Source organism: Brachyhypopomus gauderio, chromosome 14 (genome assembly GCF_052324685.1).
Source record: "Brachyhypopomus gauderio isolate BG-103 chromosome 14, BGAUD_0.2, whole genome shotgun sequence".
Lineage (NCBI taxonomy): Eukaryota > Metazoa > Chordata > Actinopteri > Gymnotiformes > Hypopomidae > Brachyhypopomus > Brachyhypopomus gauderio.
This window is the reverse complement of record NC_135224.1, coordinates 3,968,072-3,987,943: the sequence shown is the minus strand read 5'-3', so window position 1 is coordinate 3,987,943 and position 19,872 is coordinate 3,968,072. Positions and strand designations below refer to the sequence as shown.

General features: G+C 45.9%; 1 protein-coding gene across 1 annotated transcript in view; it reads right to left on the bottom strand.

The window, feature by feature from the left end:
• Positions 1-19,872, bottom strand: part of phlpp1 (PH domain and leucine rich repeat protein phosphatase 1) — a 44,842-nt gene that overhangs the window by 6,290 nt on the left and 18,680 nt on the right. The window contains exons 2-7 of the mRNA XM_076972035.1: positions 5,981-6,177; positions 5,410-5,535; positions 4,149-4,297; positions 3,432-3,578; positions 2,290-2,517; positions 502-704 (exon numbers count right to left, since the gene is read on the bottom strand). Of these exons, the coding sequence (XP_076828150.1) occupies positions 502-704; positions 2,290-2,517; positions 3,432-3,578; positions 4,149-4,297; positions 5,410-5,535; positions 5,981-6,177 (1,050 nt within the window). The remainder of the gene's footprint in view (positions 1-501; positions 705-2,289; positions 2,518-3,431; positions 3,579-4,148; positions 4,298-5,409; positions 5,536-5,980; positions 6,178-19,872) is intronic.

Below are 19,872 nucleotides of genomic sequence, written 5' to 3'. Positions count from 1 at the left end.
GCTAACTCCCATTCACCAGCACGTCCTGGGCTTTAGTCTTAGCTTAGCCCTAGTCCTTAGCTTTAATCCTTAGCCATAGCCCTTAGCCATATACATTGGCCATAGCCCTTAGCCATATACATTGGCCATAGCCCTTAACCATAGCCCTTAGCCCTAGTCCTTAGCCATAGCCCTTAGCCATAGTCCTTAGCCATAGTCCTTAGCCATAGCCTTTAGCACAGGGGCGCCCACAAGTTTTCAGCTTGCGAGCTACTTATAAGATGACCAGGTCAGAAAGATCGACTTATTTATTTTTTTGCGGCGTGTGTCGAGGGGGGGGGGGGGGTAATGCTAGACTTCGGATTGGCTACCATGTATGCAAATCAAAATACAACCGTCAGTGCAGATGGACGATAGCCTGTCATTCATGCTATGTCATGCGATCTACCCACACTTCCTTCGATCGCGATCGACGTAATGGGCACCCTTGCCTTAGCACCTCTGCTAGCGCGTGGGCTTTACCATTGTTAGCCGCGTAGAGGGTTTTGAGTGCAGTGCCGCGGAGCTGGAGGCGTGTGATACGGTTCCTCTGGCAGTGCAGCACCTCCAGGCGTGGAAACAGCGAGGCGTCCAGCTCACTCAGACGGTTGTCCCGCACGTCCAGCTGGGTCACGTGACGCAGGAAGTCCGGTTCGTCCGGGACCACCACAGAGATCTGGTTTAGCCTGCAGTAGAAGGTCACTCCTTTAGAATGGCACTTCACACACTAAATGCTAAAATGGAAAATGGAAGATAAACATCTCAGGAATGTCCTGATGGGGTAATATTAACAGGGTCATCTTAGCACTGTCCTTATGTGGTGATGCTAACGGCATTGTCTTAGCAGGTTTTTGATGGGGTAATGCTAACAGGGTCGTCTTAGTGCTATCCTGATGGGGTAATGCTAACAGGGTCGACTTAGCGCTGTCCTGATGGGGTAATGCTAACATCACTGTCTCAGTGCTATCCTGTTGGGGTAATGCTAACAGGGTCATCTTAGCGCTGTCCTGATGGGGTAATGCTAACATCATTGTCTCAGTGCTGTCCTGATGGGGTAATGCTAACATCATTGTCTCAGTGCTGTCCTGATGGGGTAATGCTAACAGGGTCATCTTAGTGCTGTCCTGATGGGGTAATGCTAACATCATTGTCTCAGTGCTGTCCTGATGGGGTAATGCTAACAGGGTCGACTTAGCGCTGTCCTGATGGGGTAATGCTAACATCATTGTCTCAGTGCTGTCCTGATGGGGTAATGCTAACAGGGCCATCTTAGGGTCATTAACACCTACTACACATCCACCCTTGCTAGCAAGCTAATGTATTTATCATGACGGTTAGTTCACTTTAGCTGCTCAAAGGGTTGTGATTATTCAGTTCCCACAACGTTTCCAGACTCCTCCTTGGGCATCTGCCACTAACTACATAATTAGCGCTTATAATATCTGCTTTGTTTTGCATAAACCCATTAACCTTCAAGATCATTTTCTTGTCAGCTAGAGAGACAATTTAGCCGCTAAATCAAACCTCCCATTATCGAGTGAATAAGATAAGAGCAGATTTCCATAATACAACAGTGGAAGGCGGGGCTAGTGCACGGGGGGCGGGGCAAATCGTGGCTTTATTTTAGATGAAGGACTCATCAGTGTTTGACAGCTGCACAGGCAGGAATAACAGAACCGTCTACATGCAATGCAGCTCCCACATGAAACACTGCATGTCATTACCAGCAAACAAGACCTAATAATTGGGGTGTTTGAATAAAGTGTCTAGTCAGTCTGTTTTCCAGGAGAAGTGTGTGTGTGATTTAATGTCACACCAGCCCTCACCTTATACCTAAAGTAGTTCCATTAAACGGCCTTTCTGATGCATGCTGGGAAGGCTAGACAAGCTCCACAGTGACTGGTGAGTCTGTGCACTGGTGAGCCCTCATAGAAGCATTTGTATGCTTCTATTCTCTCTAGTGCATACATTTGTGTGTGTGTGTGTGTGTGTGTGTGTATGTCTTATTCTTAAATGGCTTAATATCTGAATAAAGCAACAGAGCAGTCCAACTGCTGCTCAGCTCAGACATTGTTAATTTATTTATATATTTGTAAAACCAAGTCGTGGATTTATATACATTCAGCTTCTCCGGACAAGAATGTTTACATTCTTTATTTCTTCTCTTGTTTACGTTTAAATGACCGAATTTGAATATGCCAACAGACCGTTACTCTCTGTCTGTGTCTCACTCAATTTCACTCTCAGTCTGTCTCACGCTCTCAGTTTTACCGGAGGTCGACGTATTTGACGTGCAGCAGGCGGAAGGCCTGTAGGGGGAGCTGTTGCAGCATGTTGCCGGCCATGCACAGTCTCTCCACGGCGGTCAGGCGCTCCAGGACTTGTGGGACGTGGCTGAAGAGGTTGAAGGAGAGACCCAGGTAGACCAGACGCTGCAGAGAGCCCAGCTCAGATGGCAGAGACCACAGCACGTTCCCATCTAGCAGTAGAGTCTGCAGGCTACAGGACACACACACACACACACACACACACACACACACACACACACACACACACACACACACACACACACACACACACACACACACACACACACGTTATTGTAGAACACCAAAATAACATACAGCAGTAGAAGTATTATATCATCTGTTATTATTATACTATTGCTTTGTTAAGCAAGCATAATTTTTACATACATTATACTGTATATATGTTACTATTTTAATATTATGCACACGTCATACATAAAAGCATAAAGGTGGTGAAGCCTTGGTATACATGTTTAAAGGCAGGGCTGAATTATTCAAACTCAGTTATGGTTTCTGGATCACGTGAACACTGAAATCACGTATCACACCTGCACTTTCTCCCTCAGCAAGACGCTCCAGGCCCAGACCCGACACCTGACGTCATGAAGGGCACAAGCCGTGGTGGTTACAACCAAAGCACGGACGATGGTGTGTGTTGATCTCGCTCTGCAGAATTAATCTCCCTGTGCTAAACTCCCTTCGTGATCCAGACGAACACGGCGTGCCCGCCTGTGGGCGGGGCCTCGGGGCACGTGTCAACGTTCCAGTGGAACTGTGGGAATTCCCCTTTTATTTGGGCCAAGCCTTACGTAAATTACAGTCGTTGGCCAGCAGGTGGCAGCAGTGTAAAAGTGTAAGACCTGGCTGTGAAATTTCAGGTTATTCCGGAAGATTCTGCGATTATTTTCATGCGTTTGTGTAAAGAGTTTCCCTGGGCCTAGGAGAGGCGTCGCCGTGTGATGTTAGTACTGATTACACCATTATGTTCTGGAGCGGCCTGAGGTCGGGAATTATGAAGACGTGGTCTGGTTGAGACCCTCTCGACAGGGACGGAGACGTAGCGGAGTGTCACCTTGCATCCGCCCGTGTGCTGCTCCTACTTACTTGTGCATGTCCCCCACGCTGGGGTGAAGAGTGGAGAGGCAGTTGCAGCTCAGGTTGAGCTCCGTCAGGGTGGAGATGGAGCTCAGAGCCAGGGGGAAAGTGCCCAGCTGGTTATTGGACAGGTTCAGACTTCGCAATCGAGAGAATCTACCAAACACACACAGAGCACACATTCATATACCGGCTCCACACACACACACACACACACACACACACACACACACACACACACACACACACACACACTTACTCCACCCTCTACCTCTCTATTTCCATCTCGTTCCCTTCATTTTTGTTGATCTACTGCCCAACTGTGCTCTTCAACCCCACCTACAACCACGGCCCGACACCACCCATCCCGAGCCCCACACCAGAGACCCTGCTGAGCATTCACACAGCAAATAGCGGCATTCCACCCACAATGCACTGCTGCTCACACGGTCTGCCCCTTCCCTCCCCCCCCCAGGGCCTTTGAATGATCATAAATGTAGTCGAGAGTTTAAAGACATCACACCTCACAGTTCAGGCATGAGAGCCTTCAGCAGAGAACAGGGGTGAGAGAGAGAGAGAGAGAGAGAGAGGGCATGTAAGGTTAACAGTGTGTTTATACAGAAGAAAGTTGAGGGGTGATGCTCGCTCACTCTCTCTCTCACACACACACACACACACACACACACACACACACACACACACACACACACACACACACACACACACCTCTGGAGCTGCTGCAGTGAGGGGTCAGCAGGTAGGAAGTTGTGTTTGAGGTTGAGGTGTGTGAGGTCTTGGCTGTAGAGCAGGTTGGGGGGTAACTTCTCCAGACTACAGCAGGACAGATCCACCGAACTAATCCTCTGAGACACCATCTGAAAGAGAGGGGAGGGAGAGAGAGAGAGAGAGAGAGAAAGAGAGGGGGGGGGGAGAGCGAGCGAGAGGAAGAGGGGGGGGGGAGAGAGAGAGAGAGGGGAATGATTTAGTGTACTGTGTCCTTTGGTGTCTAACATAACAGAACAAAATAACACACACACACCCCCCCCCACATTTAGTCAGTTTGAAGTCAATAGCTCTGAACCATTAAGACAAACTCAGATGTAGACGCATGCGGATGTATTCAGGTTCACACACCAATGCCATCATGGGGTTACACACTTCCATTGAAACCAACCCAGCAGGGATTAGCCACCAGACTCCACGCATACTGGAGCCCTCCGACAGACCCAGCACCGCCCCTCACCCCCTTTCAGATACCCCCGTCTCCTTTATCTGCCCCCTGCCTCTATTCCTCCCTCTCTTCCTCCATCTGCACAGACTCTGTGAGAGTGAGAACAGGCTGGCCCCGCCCCAGTTGGGCAAACCACTCCCCTCCACTGCCAAACCAGTGGGAGGGGCTTCCAGCAGGGGCAGGAAAACCGGACTACCCCGAGCTGGGGCTTCCGAAAGCAGCCATCACTGGGATTACGTGGACACACACACTCACACACACACACACTCACTGTGTTCACGGTCTAGGTAAGCATATGGCACAGGTAGAATTCTTCATTGAATCCCACACATTTGATCTATTTTCGTCCACAGCCCCGTCATTACCAGCACTACTGTAGTCAGGTTACAACACAACCGAACACAGACTACACTAAAGCGCAGGTGCACTTTCCCGCCACAGCTGATGAATAACAATGATCTTATTATTAGTGATGTGAGCTGACGGACGTCGTGTTGGTCCTGTCTGCCACACTGCCTGTCCAGCGTCACTTTGTTTGCATTACATCAGTAATTCACACCTTTACTTCATGGATGAGGTTCAGAAACCTCTGAAGTAATACAGACATAATGTAGGTTACAACATGGCCTGGTGCATTGTGGGAACACAGCATATCGTATCAAACACACAAACATGGAGTGTTTAGAATTTGGAACAACAGTAATGCAAATTCTAGACAGACACAACCCTTAAACACACACACACACACACACACACCTTGGCAGCGTGGCGGTGCCAGCGTAGGTGTTCAGTAAAGCTGTCGAAGCTGATGTAGTAAGTGTGACTCTGAGGCCCAGCTGAGCTGAACGCCAAACAGTGACTGTGTTTCTTCACCTCCTCTACCTACACACACACACACACACACACACACACACACACACACACACACACACACACACACACACACGGGGAAAGAAAGAGCACAAGGTCACCTTCTGGCAATGAGAAACTGACATGGGTGTGGTAGCCAATGGTTACGAAGTTCTTCTCTGGATAAGTCGTTCGTAAACTGTCAAGCTATCAATAGGTCGACGTTTCTGTTGAACTAGGCCTACTCATAGCAGACATGGGGCCAAACTACGGCCGAGTTTATTGTATTTGTTTATTTATCTTTGAGTGTTATTACACACCCTGAGAGCACTTTCACAAATGTTTGGCATCAGCGTAAAATATTTCAGACTACAGTTATGTCATACGTCACGTAAAGACGTTAAGGGGGAAACGCTACATTTTCTTTTGAAATGAATCATGTTGGATTCATCGTGGCCTGCAGAGGGCGCCCTCTTACCTTGCCGCCGATCAGGGGCAGGATGTGCATCTTGCCGGCGTGGCTGGCCTTGACGGACGACACCATCAGGCACGTGCCACACAGGATGACCTGCCGACGACTCCAGCGGCTGACGGGCAGCTGTAGTTTGCCCTTGCGGACGTTGTAGGTGCCCGACAGCTGCACGCGCTCCGAGCTCTCCAGGCCCTGGGGCTTCCCTGAAGGACACACGGCACAAGGAGACACGGGTCAGCCACAGCTACGCCGACGCTACGCCGACGCTACGTCACACAGCGCTGACCGCTGACCAGCCAAACTGATGACCCCAGCGTGCGGATGCATGTGCTGGAATATGGATGAATATATTACATCAAACAAATACAACACATCCTTTTCCCCCCCATTTTCTCTGTATCTGAAACGTATTAAAAACTTAATAGCAAGAACTTTGAACAAAAAGTAATTAAAAAATGCAAATATTTGAACTGCAGCGCCAACAGACAAACGTCAGCGTACACAGTGCAAGTCTGATTAAACCACAGCCAGCTCTGTGAGGCTTGTTTCTGTAGGATCAATTTCAGCTTATACAGCAGGATCAAATTCACCCTCCATTTGACATTTACATGATGATTCTTCACAGTCATTTGAGGCACCTCAGGAAGCGATTTAACCTCCCCAACTCATCGCAGGCTGACGTCATGTACATAGTTGATATACTTGACATAGTTCATATGGTTGACATAGCTGATATATCACTCATGGTCGACTTGGTTCACATAGTTGACATACTGATGGTCGATATGACTGACATCGCTGACATACTACACACAGACGACATCATTAAAACATTAGACTCCTGCGCTGGCCACAACCCTGTAAACACCCACAATACTACTGTTACTCTCTCTTCCTCTTTGACACCAGCATCACACGTTCAAGAAGGAAACAGAAGCAGTTACGCGATTGCAGCTGGTCTCTGTCCCCGCGAGGACGCACCCAGCTCTCTACTGCCCCCTGGGCTCTCCGATACACAGCACCGCCAGAGCTGGTGTCTGCTGTCACTCATGCTCTAAGCCCCGCCCTAGAGCACAGGCCATGCCTCTCTGTCAGGCAGCGGTCTGATGTCAGAGGACTGGTCACGTGAGAGAATGGCGTGAGGACCGATCACGTGAGACCGTTCGGGAGCTCTCCACAGGGGTAGTGTCGGTGCCCACAGCACACAGACACTTCCTCACACCTGACATTTGGAAATTCAGATTTTTACTACATTATCTGAGATTGTAGGCCATGTCTTCATAAAATTTGTATTTAATATTTTGAATTTGGTTTTTAAGAGTTGAACATACCGAATTATTCTGTGATTCTAAATGTGATGACATGGACAGCTAAGGGGTATGGAATAAAAAAAAGACAGGACATCAAACAAACAAACAAACAACAACACAAAAACAACAACAAAAACAAACATTTAGGTTCCAACAACCAGAACCTGAACTGCAGGGTGAACGCAGTTCCAATTCCACATTAGATTCACATCATAATTTGTAAGTAGATAATTACCCTTCATTCAAGAGTCCTGAACCACATCAAAATGCAGATAAACCAGATCAAATTGTCACCTCAGACTACAGTGCAGCTGCTCACGGAAATCTGAAGCACAGGAGAAGCCGGAAGACTTATTTACAGATCCACAATCCCGGAACGTTCACACCCATCGGAGTGGAACTATGGGTCAGCGCACAATGACAACATTAAAAGTCGCATGCTACGAGACGTCTAGTGATGGCTCCTCCATCCGCAGAGTACATGTGCCTTCGCATGACCTGGGAAAGAACAGCCCTGTTGCGTAATGTATGGGACAGCCAGGTCTCATGGTTTGCTTGGTTTGCCCCAGCGGGGGGCGTAGGCCCTGCAGGGGTTTAGGGCAGATGGCTTTCCTCCTCTCGCCTCATGCAGGAAAGGCACCGGTTTCCCTGTGTGGCTTCCACCAAGGGAATTGTCGCCTACGGTGCAAAAACAGACAACACCCTCCTACTCTTGAGATCCCTGCTACGTTTACTGGGTACTGAATGATCACTGCACCACAGATGGAGCATTACTAGCTAGTAATCTTCAGGGTCAGTAGTCTCAGTGGTGGTGAGAAAGAATTTTTTTTTAATGGGAGTGAATTTTGTACCTTTACAGAAATGGCTTGTGGGGGAAAACCTGGTGCCGTGACCCGCGAGGTCAATGTGGGCGGGGTCAACACATTGCTGAGGAGCCAAAGCTGCACACACGTGCAACATTTCACACACGGTTTTGAAATGTACGAATGTCCGCGCAAAAAAGGAGGAATCTGTCTCAGCACAAAATCGATGAGGCTCACGGTACAACACAACGTTCTGTTTCAAAATGTATGTTGCGTAAAATGTAAAAATGTTATCACACTCAAGTCAGTATGTTAGAAATCCACCGGCTGCACAAAACGCCAGTCCAGCTAGCTAGCTCCCCGACGCTCACCAGACACTCCTGACTGCCCTGACTGTCCTGAGTGTCCTGACTGTCCTGCTACAGCTCCTCACTATTACCGCACACGTGTGACAGGATGTTCACAGACACAGTTCTACTGCAGTACGCAACATATTCACACGTATGAAAACGCAGGACGGAACGTGTGGACAAAGTCTGTTGCACATGTGAAACAAAACTATATATCTCACAACAGAACGACTAATATAACTAGAATGATTATGGCCACAGGTACCCCAACACAGAGTAGTGGTACCTACACACACACACACACACACACACACACACACACACACACACACAGGTTCTCAGTTATGCAAATACATAGGTGTAATATGCTGTGTATCGTGTGCAACATTTTAGGAACATGTGTTTTTAGCTGTGGAGACACATGTCTCATGTGCAGTGGTTCGTGGACATGTGTCTTCAGCGGTGGGGTACTTCTGCTGTCCCCTGGTGAGGTGAAGGTCAGATCCCTGAACTGCAGTGCCTCAGCGAGACGCAGAGCGGATGGCCTCACTGTAAAGTGGGCCAAAGCTCTCCTCACAGCGCACCCTAGAGGCCCGACCCACATACTGCAGCCACTTTACAGCCCACTCTCTCTCCTCTCTCTCACCATCTTTGCAGAAGCCAGTCACGCGAAGTCTCCTGAGAACTTGGAGAGGTAAATGGGAGCTCTGATGAACGCTCCTGCTTCAAGAGGAAGATGGAGGGAGCTTCATCTGGGATTCGTGTCAACAGAGACAGACACATGGTCTCTCCACCCCTCACACATGGTCTGGTGGTTAGGGAACTGGTCTTGTGACCGGAGGGTCGTGGGTTCGATTCCCAGACCTGAGGCCATGACCGAGGTGCCCTTGAGCAAGGCACCTAAGCCCAACTGCTCCCCGGGCGCCGGGCTAGGGCTGCCCACCGCTCTGGGCAAGTGTGATCCACAGCCCCCTAGTAATCACTAGTGTGTGTGTGTGTGTGTGTGAGTTCTAACTGCACAGATGGGTAAAAAGTGGAGGAAAATTTTCGATTGCGGTGAAAAATCGTAATTGATAAATATGGCACATTGCACATTTCACGTCTGGGGCCAACACAGCTGGACTTCCAGCCTGTGAAAATCTTCACTGTTGTGGTGTTGTGGGAAGCATGTACAACTGTGTGTGTGTGTGTGTGTGAGTGTGTGTGTACACTGAGCTAGAAAGTGAACCTAATTTACAATTTAACTTGCAGCACACAAACGCACACGTACAGCAAACATACATGTAAACACATATACAGTAAACACACACGTACAGTAAACACACACAAAGTAAATGCACACATACAGTAAACCCACAGGTCAACACACCGGTACAGTAAACCCACACATACAGTAAACACGTACACACACACACAGTGAATACACACTCGCAGTAAACACACCGGTACAGTAAACCCACAGTTAAACACGTACAATAAACCCACAGGTAAACACATACAGCAAACATACATGTAAAGACACACATACAAGCGGGTTTCCATCCAAACCTTTCGAAAAAATAATGCGCAATTTCCAAGTTACGGCAGAAAAAAATGCGAATTAAGCCTTGTTTCCATTCATTACAGTTATGCGAATAAACTGTAGATCACGTGAGAGGACGCCAAACAATAGTGGTTTTACGTCCATCTGGCAGTTACGCATTTTTGCACGTTGAGGTTTTGAAACATTTTTTTCTTTTTCTTTTCTATTCATGGAGAAGTTAAATTCAATTTTTGCTCTCCAGAACTGTTTTTGCATGCATTTGCCATCTTTACATCGCGATCATGTACAGAACCACATGACTTGAGGCATGATACGTCATCGTTTATGCAAAAAACCCTTTTCCATCCAGTTTTTTCGAATTTTGGCGATGCGATAGTCTAACTTTTCCACCTCCTCCTAGCGTAAAAATCTTTTTGCGATATTTGGGGCTTTTTTCGAATTTTGGTCTTTTTCCATCCAGCTTTTTTCATGCGCATTTTCAAAATGCGCAAAAACTCAGTGGATGGAAAACCCTCTACAGTAGATCCACAGGTACAGCAAACACACAGGCACAGTAAACCCACACATACAGTAAACACACACTCGCAGTAAACACACACTCGCAGTAAACACACACTCGCAGTAAACACACACTCGCAGTAAGTAAACACACACTCGCAGTAAGTAAACACACACTCGCAGTAAGTAAACACACACTCGCAGTAAGTAAACACACACTCGCAGTAAACACACACTCGCAGTAAACACACACTCGCAGTAAACACACACTCGCAGTAAACACACACTCGCAGTAAACACACACTCGCAGTAAACATACACGCACAGTTAAGTCACCGTCACAAGTAGCACAGGCACATCAAGCAGTCTGGTGGTATGAGGTGCAGACGCTTGAAGGGGTTTTGTTGTAGGGCTGGGCGGTTTGACGATATTTCGGTATACCACGATATTTAAATATGATGACGGTATTAACTATGGTGGCCTTTTACCATTAGGCTACCGAAACCAATTTGCAAACGGCTAATCTGACGGAAAAGGTAGAAATACCCATCCGAGTTGTACATGGATGTATAGGACGCACTTAATGTAATACAACTTTATTTGTGGTGTAATGACAGAGCGTTTAAAAGCTGTTGAAATAAAAGCAGAAGAACAGAGTGTGTAGTGCTCTGAGGTCTTCACGTCTGCCACTTTCGTCCATGTTAAGGTCATTCGTAGATGGTGACAGTAGCATATTTAGAATAACACGTCTAATACGAATATGCGAATGTGAAACCAACTTAACCGCAGTTACAAGGAAAAGAAACATCGGGCACGTTGGACGGCAGAGATCCTAAATAACATGATCTGATGTGAGTGCTGCAATGCTTATTAGTTTGTACATATATTGCACCCAGCAAATGTTATTAGTGTCTGATTTTGTTCATTTTAGAGAACACAGGACATACATGAACACAAACCAGGTAAAAGTAGAGAGCACATGTGGGACATACATGAACAAGACAACACGAACTAGAAAGAGAATGAACAGACACAGAAAAACTAGACAGAAGCTGAAGAGAGAACAGAGAACTTATCTAGTACAGGAAAACCAAACATAACAACTCAGGGATTTGAAACCGAGAACAGCAGGGGGAAGTGGAACAGACTAGGAACAAGAGACCTGAAACAATGACCAGCAACGGGTTAAGAACACGGGGTATATACTAGGGGTGACCTGCAATAGCCGACTATACCTCCTAGTCGACTATGAACGTCATAGTCGAATGTACCATTCTAACTGCATGGAGGTGCCCAAGGATGCAGCTAAGAATGAGTTATTACATGAAATGTCTTTGTTTTCGTTATATATAGCCTTTTGTCAAATAAAATCATCTTAATTTCTGTTAATAAATATTAAAAAATTATGTTTGCACATTAACAGTAGGCATCTTCCTTACTACACATTAATAAATCACACCCTGCAGTAGCACAATCCAAACGAGCGGAGCTGAACACGCTACAGAATACGCAGCATCTACCGAGATTAATGGCTACTAAAAAACTTCAAAAGTATTTTGAAAAACAAAGATGAATCAAACAAAGTGCAAGTTATGTTATCAACGTCTTTCATTTCGCACGACAACAACCAACATGGCATACCATTTAAAACGCGTAAGGCGAAAAAAAAAAAAAAAAAACGTTTGTCGTTTCAGTCGTGTCGTCTCATCTCGGCAAGTAGGCCTATAAACATTTTTTGTTGTTGTTACTTGAACCTTTCCTTGTATTTTTTGCTGTTGTGTGGCAATTTTTTTTATATTTTCAGGCAGGCATATTTTATTTAAAATATTTTTGACATTTTGCACAGTGCCTGTCTGACAGTTCGATATGCGCACTGACGGTTAATGTTCTCTAACGTTTCATAAAAAAATAAATAAGTAAATAAATAAAAGCTGAATAAAGCCAACCTACCTGTTTATTCATTTATCTGAGTATTTTAGGTTTTTACTTTGAAGAGGAAAAAAGTCCTGAATAAGAACGGGATCCTGTTTAAGGTGCTCTAAATAAAAAAAATAAATAAATAAACCCGATTCGACTATTAGTCGACTAAAGGGAACAGCTGACGAATCAGATTCAACTATGAAAATCCTTAGTTGAATACACCCCTAGTATATACACACCATGGGGCAGTAAGAACACGGGGTATATACACACCACGGGGCAGTAAGAACACGGGGTATATATACACCATGGGGCAGTAAGAACACGGGGTATATATACACACCACGGGGCAGTAAGAACACGGGGTATATATACACACCACGGGGCAGTAAGAACACGGGGTATATATACACACCACGGGGCAGTAAGAACACGGGGTATATATACACACCACGGGGCAGTAAGAACACGGGGTATATATACACCACGGGGCAGTAAGAACACGGGGTATATACACACCACGGGGCAGTAAGAACACGGGCTATATATACACCATGGGGCAGTAAGAACACAGGGTATATATACACCATGGGGCAGTAAGAACACAGGATATATATACACCATGGGGCAGTAAGAACACGGGGTATATATACACCATGGGGCAGTAAGAACACGGGGTATATATACACACACTCACAAAAAACAAACAAAAAAAACCAGGAATGTCACGAACCACCAACCTGATAACACCACAAACCACCAAATAATCTGAAGACATGACGGTAGGAAAACTTTCAATACCAGCCAAGCTTATCACGTGATATTAGGGGGAGTCACGTGAAGCAGTTTGGTGGCATTAGGGGAAGTCACGTGAAGCCGATTGATGGTATGGGGGGGTTCATCACGTGAAACTGTTTGGTGCTATAAGGGACAGTCACGTGAAACTTGGTGGTATAAGGTACGGTCGTGTTAAACTATTTGACGTGAGGTGATGATTCTTCCCAGCAGCTCTGGAATCTGAACATGATGCAACAGCACTCAGTGTGTGTGTGTGTGTGTGTGTGTGTGTGAGATGTCTTAGTGAGGGCCTGTTTGTCCCTTTGTGTCTGAGTGTATGTGGTGGAGGGGGCGTTTGGTCTCCGTGGAAACTGCATACTTTCACACTTTGAAGCGCTTAATCTTCAATTAGTCTCCGGCTAATCCGCTAAACGTCCTCTGCACAAAGTTTGCACACATTCTTGAGCAAGAGTGAGTAAGAGTGAAACTCACCCAGCAGATTCACTCCACACAGCAGATTAACTCCGCATGTGCGGTGGGCGAACACACACACTGGGCGTGTGCGGTGGGCGAACACACACACTGGGCGTGTGCGGTGGGCGAACACACACACTGGGCGTGTGCGGTGGGCGAACACACACACTGGGCGTGTGCGGTAGGTGAACACACACTGGGCGTGTGCGGTCATGTCTTAGAGCTCCGTCAGCCTGGAGAAGCTCCAACACCCCTTTCCTCCACACCATCCCTCCATCCCTCCAATCTGTCGCTGCGTTTCCATGGCACATGGACGGTCATCCTATCAGCAGGCGTGATGTGGGCATAATTAATTGTCCGATGAATATCATACTGACATGCTGGCATGCAAACGGAGCCTGCCCACACTGAAATGCTACTTGTTGCTGTACACACACACACACACACACACACACACACACACACACACACACACACACACACACACACACACACACACACACACACACACACACACACACACACACACACACACACACACACACACACACACACACACACACACACGGTGATATTTAAATGTAAATATCAGAATTGAACAAGATACCTCCCTGTTACCCAAGACATACACTAACAATATGCATTTTTAAATGTAAACGGTTCATTTAAAACCCTTAAAAATTTTACCTCTGTCCACCACAGCAAAAAGCTAAAGCTATCTTCGATCTTATTAACTGATTAAAAACTCAGAAATCAAAATCCGCCATTGCCAAATTAAATAATGTCAAATAATGGCATGTGCATTAGATAAATAAAACCGTACACAGAAGAAATGATGTAAAACCGACCAATGTTACGCTGCTTAATATGAAAGTCGCCAGCAGTGCCCCTTGCCAGTATTTTAGGTAGAAACGTAACGAATGCCGAGAAGAGGAGATACAGATGAAGTAATTTGTAGTGCCCGACTCACAGATCACCTCTGCTCTTAGGTCCACATACATATTATATTATATTATATTTTATATATATATATATATATATATATATATATATATATATATATATATATATATATATATATATATATATATATATATATACATACATACATATATACACACACACACACACACACACACACACACACACACACACACACACACACACACAATATATATATATATAAACTATACGAGTGTCTGACCGCAGCAGGACTCGGAGCGGAAATCTAGCCGCAGACGGCGCGTTCATACCCGGGTGAAGCGGATCACTCTGGGTTTACACCAGGCAGTTGATACTCTGATTTCTACTTTGCATCTTATAGGATGAGGCGACGTGAACTTCAAACCTCCCGCTGGGGCTTTTTGTGAACATGGACCCTCTTACGGGCAAATATGGATTTTTATATATACACACACACACACACACACACACACACACACACACACACACACACACACACACACACACACACACACACACACACACGATTCTGATATATATATATATATAATTCCAATAGCCGCTTCCGGGACAGCGATAAACTATCGGGTCGCTTATGCGCATGCTCAGATTGAGAAACCCCAAATACATCACATTAAGAAATCATGATAAATCACATCAGTGCCCACGACACCGGTTCTCTTGATCGGATTTCTTAGCTCCGGTTAGAGCTGGGCGATTAATCGATATTATCTATTAATTCGAATTTACAGTTAAGGACGATGTGTTTTTAAGAAAATCGATTTTCTGAGATTTAATTTTCACCACCGACGCTGCACTGTGGGCTCCCGTAGTTCAGTGAGTTTAGCACCTCCCACCCATCCACCCTCAAAACACACACACACAAACATGACGGCGGAACTTGTGTCCAAGAAAAGAGCAACTAGCTCCGTGATCTGGAGTTGGTTCGGTTTTGCGGCGTCAGATGTAGACCAAACAAGTCCTCGCTGTAAGGTGTTTGAAACCGATAGAGGGAGAGAGCGAAGAGTGCTATTCAGTTGCGCTGTCAATAAAGTTTCCCTCCGCGGGATATTTTGGATTAAGCAGTTTCTGCCTCGGTCACCGAACCCGCTTCAATGGATTATACTTTCGCGAGTGACCGTAGCGCGCGGCTCCGGGCACCTCGCGAGTGTGTAAAATGGAGACAAATTAAGTATTATATCGCGATCCATTATTAGTGTTGACTTGTAACTCCTGCGGTAGCCCAACTCAAAAGTAGACCAAAAAACCGCACCCCGCGACCCCATAATTTTTACCCGCGGCTGGATTTTCCAAACAAGCCCAATTTGGCGTGAAAAAGCGAACCTGGCAACTATTGTAGTATAAAGTATAAACTGTGGTAGTATAAAGAAACAGTGGAAGGAACATTTACCTGACGAATTTTAATGTTACATTGTGTTTCAGGTTTGAAAAGTGCTGGAATTTAGGCTAAAGTGAGGGGAGCCCTGTTCTTAATCAGAATGTAGACAGCGTGACTGTCAGTACAACATGCAAGAATTGTTCAATTGTATTTGTTTTCCATTTTATTAAAGGGCACCAAATTATTTATATCTATTTATTTTTTGAGGGTGTGTTTTATTTATTTATTTTAAGTTTGAGGTTGCATTGTGTCAATGCTTAAAGTATGTTGGAGAAAACCTTCTAAAAGTTACTGAATGTTCTCACTTGTTTACAATTTGTTTCTGCTTGCACTTTAACCTCAAAGGGGAAATTTAAGTGAAAAATAAATTAAAACTTTTTTTTACCATTCCTTTATCATCTGTAGTTTTTTAGTAGAGGAAAATAAATCTATTAAAATCGAAAATCGGATTTAAAAAAAATTAATCGAAGATTTTTTTGGAGGGCCATATCGCCCAGCTCTAGCTCCGGTCTACGAAATCAGAACGTGTTAACATGACCACTTGAAAGATCAGATAACTGGAGATATACATTTATTATGGGATTAAGTGCATGTAAATGCACTCGGAGAGCACACCCATTTATTTGTTATTTTAGCACTTTATACAAATTTGCCTTGAGTACTTTTTAAAAAGAATCTTTGAAAAAGAACAGATGCAAGGAAGATATTCGACCGTGTGAACATTATAATTGTGTAAAATTAATCCATAACACGGCAGGACTGATGGTGTGGGTGAAAGGTTTCATGTTTGGGCCTGATCCAGTCTCTCGTCGGAACAAATGTAGGAAAACATACAAAAAATACAAGGAAAATATCTGCTATTGTGATCGGAGGAAGTCTGAAATTTGATCTGCTGTATTCTTTTGGCCTTGCAGAAATCAAAATTCTTTTTTTTTTTGTTAGAATAGGGCTCTTCCAAAACAGAGTGTCATTATTACCGGAGGCATGTGATGTCCTTACAGCGGTGTGACAAACGTGTGTTTCTCCTTCTCCATATTAAAGGCAGCACATTTCCATGCAAAACGCTACAACCTCCACATTCTCCTCCTACCATGACACACAGGCATTTAGTGTGTCATTCATCTTCTATATAAGATTATATCACTCTGTCCTCTCGACCTACACCACACACACACACTATAAACCAGTCACACACTCGTACAAAGAAACGCTAAGAGCTGCTACACACCCACACCTACACCTACACCCACACAGCAGGTGCTCAGATTCAGCCTCTCAGTGACTAATAGTCCAGGACTCACCACAACTCCTCCAGACCTTCAGAAACCACCAGCCAACATCATTCCAGTTCCCCTAATCTACTGCCCATGGACAACACACTCACAGCGGCAGTGACCTGTGCTGGCCACACACACACACACACACACACACACACACACACACACACACACTCTGTACCTCTGTTTAGAAAGTGCAGAATTAAAGTCTAACTAATCCACTTTCATTTGGAAACATCCTTAAATGTATTTAGAAAATGGGCAGTATGCTTAGATAATGAAATATGCTTAGATAATGAAAACAAAATGCCAACTGTATGTGTTCAAAGTTTACAAATGATTACAGACACTCAAGTCCAACACTTTCTTACTCAGTCCACAGAACCATTTCTCAGACAGGACGACAAGTCTACAGTTTTATTATTCTAAAATTCTGAATGCATTGAACCATTACTGCTTCTGAACAGTTGTTAAAGTTACCCAGCATACTTTGCGTCCTCAGAGTTTCTGCTGATTTGATAGCTGCACGAGGATTGACTGCGTGGCTGTCCCTCTTTAACAGAAACGTGACCAGCCCGCTTTAGCAGCGAGCTTCAGTTCCAGCCTGTCACCACTAGAGGGCGCAAGGAGAAGCACTCCGACCTGAAGTGAAGTTGTGTTCCAGTGGTGGACGATCCGTAGTGGTTTGAAGAGCTCGTGTCCCTCACAGACGGTGAGAAGGTTGTGAGATACGAGTCTAGAGCACCGTAAACATACTACTATACCTACTATACCACCTACCACCAGCTACACATGCAGGAGGACATGAGGGAAAGAGAAAAGATCTAAAAAAGCTCACACACACACACACACACACACACACACACACACACACACACACACACACACACACAGTCCTCTGTGACCTGATTTTCAACAGGAGAGACAAAGACAGGCAGAGTAAAGGGTGAAAAGCATAAAAAGCAACTCACCGTCTATCCATCTGTCTATCTATCGGTCTGTCTATCTGTCTATCTATCTGTCCGTCTGTCTATCTGTCTATCTATCTGTCCGTCTGTCTGTCTGTCTGTCTGTCTGTCTGTCTGTCTGTCCGTCCAGATTGTGCTGGGAGAGACAGAAAGGCATCAGTCTCTTTTTCTTCTGAAACAGCAGAAAAATGTGAACCTCCTCTCAGCCTGCTACCACCATACACCACCCTTCATACACCTCCACACACCGTACACCACCCTTCATACACCTCCACACACCATACACCACCCTTCATACACCTCCACACACCATACACCACCCTTCATACACCTCCACACACCATACACCACCCTTCATACACCTCCACACACCATACACCACCCTTCATACACCTCCACACACCATACACCACCCTTCATACACCTCCACACACCATACACCACCCTTCATACACCTCCACACACCACACACCACCCTTCATACACCTCCACACACCACACACCACCCTTCATACACCTCCACACACCGTACACCACCCTTCATACACCTCCACACACCGTACACCACCCTTCATACACCTCCACACACCGTACACCACCCTTCATACACCTCCACACACCGTACACCACCCTTCATACACCTCCACACACCATACACCACCCTTCATACACCTCCACACACCATACACCACCCTTCATACACCTCCACACACCATACACCACCCTTCATACACCTCCACACACCACCCTTCATACACCTACACACACCACCCTTCATACACCTACACACACCACCTTTCATACACCTCCACACACCACCCTTCATACACCTCCACACACCACCCTTCATACACCTCCACACAGCGTACACCACCCTTCATACACCTCCACACAGCGTACACCACCCTTCATACACCTCCACACACACCGTACACCACCCTTCATACACCTCCACACACACCGTACACCACCCTTCATACACCACCATACACCACCCTTCATACACCACCACACACCACCCTTCATACACCACCACACACCGTACACCACCCTTCATACACCTCCACACACCATACACCACCCTTCATACACCTCCACACACCATACACCACCCTTCATACACCTCCACACACCATACACCACCCTTCATACACCTCCACACACCATACACCACCCTTCATACACCTCCACACACCATACACCACCCTTCATGCACCTCCACACACCATACACCACCCTTCATACACCACCACACACCACCCTTCATACACCACCACACAGCGTACACCACCCTTCATACACCTCCACACAGCGTACACCACCCTTCATACACCTCCACACACACCGTACACCACCCTTCATACACCACCATACACCACCCTCCATACACCACCACACACCACCCTCCATACACCACCCTCCATACACCACCACACACCACCCTCCATACACCATCCTTCATACACCACCACACACCATACACCACCCTTCATACACCTCCACACCACCACCACACACACCATACACCTCCACACACCATACACCACCCTTCATACACCACCACACACCCACCCCACCCACTCCACCCTTCATGACTCCTCTCTCCCCGTTTAGGT